Source organism: Plodia interpunctella, chromosome 11 (genome assembly GCF_027563975.2).
Source record: "Plodia interpunctella isolate USDA-ARS_2022_Savannah chromosome 11, ilPloInte3.2, whole genome shotgun sequence".
NCBI lineage: Eukaryota > Metazoa > Arthropoda > Insecta > Lepidoptera > Pyralidae > Plodia > Plodia interpunctella.
In genome coordinates, this window is record NC_071304.1 from 4,881,001 (window position 1) to 4,887,912 (window position 6,912).

Here is a 6,912-nt window from a genome sequence, read left to right on the forward strand (position 1 = left end):
CTCCCCGGCTTGGAAGTTCAAAGAACTTTCAAAGAAGTTTAAATAATTATAATCACTATGAGAGTACATGACTAAACCAAAACAATTGACCTTTAATTGTTCAACTAAAATATATAACTCTATGTATTTAAACAGATAAAATATTAGTTCTAAGAGATAAGTTATTACATTATTAAGTTGGTAAAGGATAAAGTTTTACAACGGGTCTTTTTATACACCGTATTTAGTTTTTACCAAGGCGACTCTGACGATACCGTCCGTCCCAGGATAAACCATAGAATACTGACGTCTCACTAGGACAAGTTTCACTGATGAGGACATTCACTTGAAGTTCAGACATAGATACCATACTCAAAGGAGAAAACGGTATGATAGACCATGTAGTTGGTGGGTTGACTAACCATGGAGGACCATTCCACCAAAAGATACAAGAAAGCAGTTGCGAAGATAACATTCCACGTGATACACAATCATCAGAAGCACCGACATCACGTGGAATTCTTAAATCAGATAACAAGGTAAGTCCCGTAAGAGCCGCAAACGACGGATCATATCCTCAGGAGAAGTTCCGTCCCAGTCTACTTCGCAGAGCCATAACCCTTTAATAAGCAGTTTAGCATATAATATAACATGGGCAATTAAACCCAAAACTTCGAACAAACGAGCTATGATTGAAATAATGTGTCTCTTCGTACATTTACCGAAGAAATCACAAACAGTAACAACAAAGTTGTCGTCAGTGGGCTCACGAGTGAGACCCAAAACCTTGGGAACATTTTCCCCCTTAGAAAACACCACCGGACTACGGTAAGAATCGGGCAAGTGCTGTAAAACCATTGAAGAGTTACTAGACCACTTGACAAGGTCGAAAGATCCAGCCTTAAACATAGAGACCATATGCTGAGATAAAGAAATAGCAATCTCATTATTAACTACGGAATGAACTAAATCGTCCATATAAAATTTACAGCTCTTTACGACAGCTGCTGCCTCAGGAAACTCATGAGATATATCCTCAGCTAACTGTCTAACGATCCTCATTGCGAGGAAAGGACTAGACTTCAGCGCAAACAGTAATCGATTAAACTGAAAAGTACTGATATCCTCGTTAGTATTGAAACGAAATAAATTTCTTAAATATTTCCGGTCATCTTCGGGAATACCAATCTGTAAGTATATTTGTTCCACATCGGCAATTAAAGCAACCGGAAACAGTCGAAAATCAAGTAATAACAAAAACAAATCAGCCTGCAAATTAGGCCCAACATGTAATAAGTCATTCAATGACAAGCCGGTATGAATCTTGACGCTCGAATCTAAAATTATACGTGGCAAAGGCTTGTCCGAACGCACAACCGCGTGATGAGGTATATAATAACCCTCTATATGAATATCTGATTGAGGAATCTCAGACAAATAACCATTATCAATATAGTCATAAATCGCTGTATTATAACTATTCTCTAACTCAGGAGTATGATTTAATTTGCGCTCTAAAACCATAAATCGGCTGAGAGCGATAGCTTCAGAATTCCCTAATTCAGAGAGCGAGCGATAAAATGGTAAAGTTACCGAATAATGTCCACACACATCTCGTGACACCGAAGAAGTGAACACACTCTCACACTCTGTTTCTTCCGGACTCATATATTCAACTCGGGGCAACTCTTCTAACTCCCGAACCTTCTGAAGGGTGTCATTCAGAGCAAACCCAGTAAAAGTATGCACAGAAGAAACTTTAGGAACATCGCCCATTAAAACATAACCAAGGGTTGTCAACAAGGCGGGTGGCGCATTAGTACCTGACTCAACCCGATTCCCCAAATAAATATAAGGAAACAACTGAGCGCCGAGAATCAAATCCACCTTCCCAGGAACATTCCAGGTAAGGTCAGCCATGCTAATATCTTTTAAATAAGTAAATTCACTGTTACCTATAAAACAGGATGGCAATTCATCCGTAAGACAATCAACCACCAAAGCGAAAATTTGGTATGTTTGTTTACTATCTACGCGAGATTCGATTTCTAACAAAACGTAACCATGAATAGGTCGCGAAGACAAACCAATTCCTTTGACAATAGAATTACTCAAGGGAATTATAGGTATATTCAATAACTTGCAAGCATCAATCGTCACTAAATTATTCTGGGAAGCATTATCAATTAAACAACGTATTAATGTTTTATTGTTGTTTGTCGCATCCCTAGCCCGTGCATATACCTGTGCCGTTGCTAACAAAATTGTGCTAGATTGCATTTTAATATTATAAGACATCGACACACCATCAGTAACAAAAGAAGACGTCACAGGGGCCGGTGGTATAGATGTTTGCTGCACGGACACACAACCATCAGCGTGCAGGTTCGAACCTTGCGGCGCAGGAGCCGTTGACGTCTGTGACTCTGAACAGGAGCACTCGACACGAGGAACCAAACGATTTTTACCGACTCGCAAAGTTTGTAAATGCGTTTTGCTTTCAATAGCATTTCGATTCGCATTTTGCACCTTATTAAAATGCAATAAAAAATGATGTCGTTTGTTACATAAATTGCAAACAGATGACGAGGTACAGCTGGAAATTGTGTGATTCAATCCACAACAATTCACACAACCATTTTTAGATTTGATAAATTCAAACCTACTTTCAGGAGAATCTAAATTACGAAAAGAAGGACAACTATACAGAGCGTGTTTAGTACCATGACAACAGGGACATTTTTCCTGTGTCATAGTCACACCGTTATCACTCTGAACAACCAATGAGGTATATGAGTTTTTCTTACGTAAATTATTAGTTGACGGTGAAAATGATTTATTAATATTCGGATTTCTAGGATTTAAATTACTTAACCGCTGTAATATTTTAACTTGATCCCTAATAAACGAAATCAGATCATCCGAAGTCGGAATTTCCTTATCACGCACAGATAACTCAAAGGCTTGAATAGATTGTGCTTCTAAATTACGCAAAGCACAGTTGAGAAAAATAAAATCCGTTAAATTCGGTATATCTAATTGTTTCAAAGCTAAAATCGAAGCAGAGTATTTCTCAATGAATATCTCAAGGCTCTGAGCAGTTTGAGAAGTATTTTTTAAATCAAAAATATTTAACAAGTAATGAGCACCTAACGTACGTATGTCTTGGTATTTTTTAACTAAGCTTTCCCATATTATGTTATAGGTTTCACCAGTCGGGACGATCCCAGCAGTAACATTAAGGGCATTGTGAGTCAATTTACCTATTAAATATTGCACACGCTGAGAATCTGACAATTGAGTGTTATTATGAATATTTGACTTGAACGACTCATAAAACATAGGCCAGTGTTCGGTACGTCCATCAAAACTAGGAATCTCGATGGCAGGAAGCTTTATAAAACCTTTCTGGTTGGGTTTAGAAGTCGAGGGCTCATTGACCTTGACCTCCTTATCAACATTATTACGAATACGTTTTATCCGACAGTACATATCGTCAAAGGCGCTTAATTCTTGGTAAGAAGGAATAAACTTAGGATCATCAGCTAACATCAATTTATTAAGACGATCGATTATTTTTTCAAACAATTCACGTACATCGTCAATTGTCTCTGACGCAGCCATGAAACTTTCACAAGATCTCATTGAGTAATCTGTAACCTTCTTTGACAGTTCATACAAACTGCTCACACGAGAAAATAACATTTCCTTTTTTGACGTAAGGAGACATACTTCCGGATTAACCACAGACTCATTGGAAGAAGTCTTCGAGGAAGTCATTTTAAAAAATTACGTTTTAAATTTATTTATATAGTTAGAATGAGAAATATATAGATAAGTATTAATCCACAACACTAAGAAATATCAATGTTATTTTCAATGTATTTCCTGAGGAGTGATACTATAATAATAATGTATCGAATTAAAATTAAAAGGAACTAATCAAATATGTACCTGTCAACTGAAAAATATGACAATTTAAGCCAAATTTATCTTGATACAATATGGCGGTCGCTCGAACGAATTTACGCGTCAATTATAGTTACACGCTATATTTCGAAAGATTGACCTAACCAGTTCGTATCCGGCTCGAAGGACCAATAAAATTATGGTTGGCCGTGTAAATAGGCCTTCCAAGCGGGGAGGATAACTTCAAGGTTCATGAGTTCAGACCAAATAAATTATGGTCATTTTATATTTCTGTATATGAAAACTGCCGCAAGTCAAACCGCACTACTTCCAAAACAATACAAAGAAGGCACTTACCCACTATCACCACCAGCAACCAGCAGCTCCTGATGTCCAGGTATTCACGTGCTATCAGGGGGCTTAGATTGATACGTTTTTCTTGTCGGAAGCTATTTTCACTTGAACACGAGTCACGAACCAAACCACTGCACTTATTAACAGTGTCTCCAATAACTTAGGAGAATCTATGACGGTTTTCTCACAGAGGCAAAACGAGCAACTCCAAAAAACCACCGCGTATCATGAGAACATGACGCAGAAAAACCAAACAAAACACTGGTTACATTTGCCCCTTAGAGTCTATGGGAACTACTAGCCACCAAGAAGATCAAGGAGGTTCAGTACCTCCGTTTATAATGCCCGAAAGAAAGCGCTAGTTCAATCTTACGGGAAGTTTTCATATTATATAAATTTCTTATGTATTAAGAACTAAAAATGAAACCCATTGGTCCAACCAATAAAAAATATTGATAAATCAGTGATTCGGCATCGAAATTATTTTTCCGTATTCAACTTATGTAAATTTATAAAATAAATTCAATAAGTACGGTAAACTACTTACACCATCGTGTAAATAAATGGATTATGTAATACAATAGAGTAGTTGCCATCAAATCAAATACTTTTTTCTATGTATCAAAAATAAAAAATATTAATACCAGCCCCACGGCTTGTATGACAGTGGGAACGACTGACGTCACAAATGTTGGCGTCTTAATTATATTCTAGAGAGAAAAAAAACTTAATATTGCTATTTGTAAAATTGATCAATTAAAGTAACATAATTTGAGTTTCATACAACTACTAACCCTATTAAAACAGCATTCGATATTGGTATATAAGTTATATCGGCTATTAAACCGATCGTTCACAGTTGACATTGTACCTATTTGTATTCAACCTTCGTCGTTTGAAGTTGCTGTTTTTTATGGGCCCCGGGCCCGGAACATGCCTCTTAAGGGCCCTGTTAAAGGCATAGTTATTTTTCATGAAGCCTTACCTCGCTGGGAAACCCGGCGAAAGTAAGTGGGGACCGATTGAAAAAAAATGTTCAAAGTATTTACTAGCGATTAAGTTGAAAATTATATTTAAGCTTATCGGGTAGTTCCGTCCTAAAATAGGACCATCACCACTCCATATCCTCTCGGTCCCGTGGATGTGGTATTATGCAGGGACATAGCCTTGGAAGATAATAGGCAACAATAGCATTCCCTAAAGATGAGTTTCGGCGCGCCGCTGACGTTTAGATAAAATGGTATAGGTACTTTGCGTTTTTCTGCGCACCTTAAAGTTAACGGTGCAACCCGCCCAAAAGTAAAAGCCGCTCGTAAAAGGGTGAAGTTGACGATGACTGCAATTCACACATTTTCTTTTTCTTTTTTAATAAGAGTAAATAATTAAGACGCTACCTATGAGTTCCTATATCTGTTTTAACTATACTTATTAGATTAAATAAAGAAGCTTGACGATAAGAAACTTATAAAAATAATTTACTCAAATAGCGCTTCCTTTGAATTGCTTATATTAAGTTATTGTCGTTATTAAGGGGATTGTCAGAGCCAAAGAACTAATAACATTGTAACGTCACACAAGGACTATAAAAATCTTTCCTGTACCTACATCTCACAAAAGATACAAAACAAAAGAAACACGGCACAATGACTCACATTATCCTACTATTTTTTATGTATTTCGTCATAAATAAAAGGTTGTAGGATCGTATAACGACGAAATTGAATCCCAAAAGAAAATTACATTTCACTTCTATTTTATTTCCGCTGTATTGGCTTAAAGCGGGGCAATAAAAAATATGCGCATTTAAAATCGCAAAGATAAGGCAGTTTTAGTCCTTAATGAAATTGGAGGGATTCGGCGGATCGTTACGTCCGACAAATGAGTATGTCTGGCGTTAGCAAGTTTGTATAGAGCGCGAGGGCAGAAGCTAGTCATAATATATTTTGGGACAAGTTTTCATGCGTACGTATGTGTAAGTTTATAAAAATGCACTGAGACCGAAAATTTCACCGTTTATTAATTTCCTTATTATATCAGGTATCGCGGTTATTACAAAAAATATTATCACTTTGATATTACAATATACCAATGTATTCATGTAGATACAATGTTAAAACATAAAAATTATAACAATGTAAGAAATTCAGAATCCACCTAAATCAGTACGAAGTCTCAACATTACTTAAATAAAAAAGTACTTCAAAATATGAATGTCAAGTATTGGAAAAAGGATTAGGATTAGTTATGTGTCTAGTTATTACTCAATAACATACCTACCCGCGCTCTCCAGTATAATTAAAACCCTAGGTTGGCTGTGTGCTTTATTAAGAAAATGATTGCGGCCAAGCGGAAATATTACGAGCTCTTTTATTAATTGCTGTTTTTATCTTCTTTGGATTCCGCTGTTGTGAGGAAGTCGAGTTTAACGCGGGGAATGTCTGGACGTTTAACATTTTTAAAGTAACATTGGGAAAATACAGAATTACGTACAACTATGAAGGCTTATGCTAGCCTGTCTGCTCTGTTTGTTTTTACTAATGGTTTTTTATTGATTTATTTACCCTGTTATTCATAAAATAGTTAAGCATATTTTAAGCTAAAGTTTGTTTTGTCTCGTTCTGTCAATGCTTTGCCATTACACATTGTACATTATTGTAAAGTGCGGTAGTG

The 6,912-nt window shown here is 36.5% G+C and overlaps 1 protein-coding gene across 1 annotated transcript; it reads right to left on the reverse strand.

Annotated features, from left to right (window-relative positions):
* Positions 1-501: 501 nt before the first annotated feature.
* On the reverse strand, positions 502-1,899 carry LOC128673870 (uncharacterized). The gene has a single exon (XM_053752025.1). The coding sequence runs from the start codon at positions 1,897-1,899 to the stop codon at positions 502-504; it is 1,398 nt and encodes a 465-aa protein (XP_053608000.1).
* Between the last annotated feature and the right edge of the window lie 5,013 nt (positions 1,900-6,912).

Excerpts from the sequence above, each read along its gene's own strand:
- LOC128673870 (XM_053752025.1), bottom strand. The coding sequence starts at position 1,899 with ATGGCTGACCTTACCTGGAATGTTCCTGGGAAGGTGGATTTGATTCTC.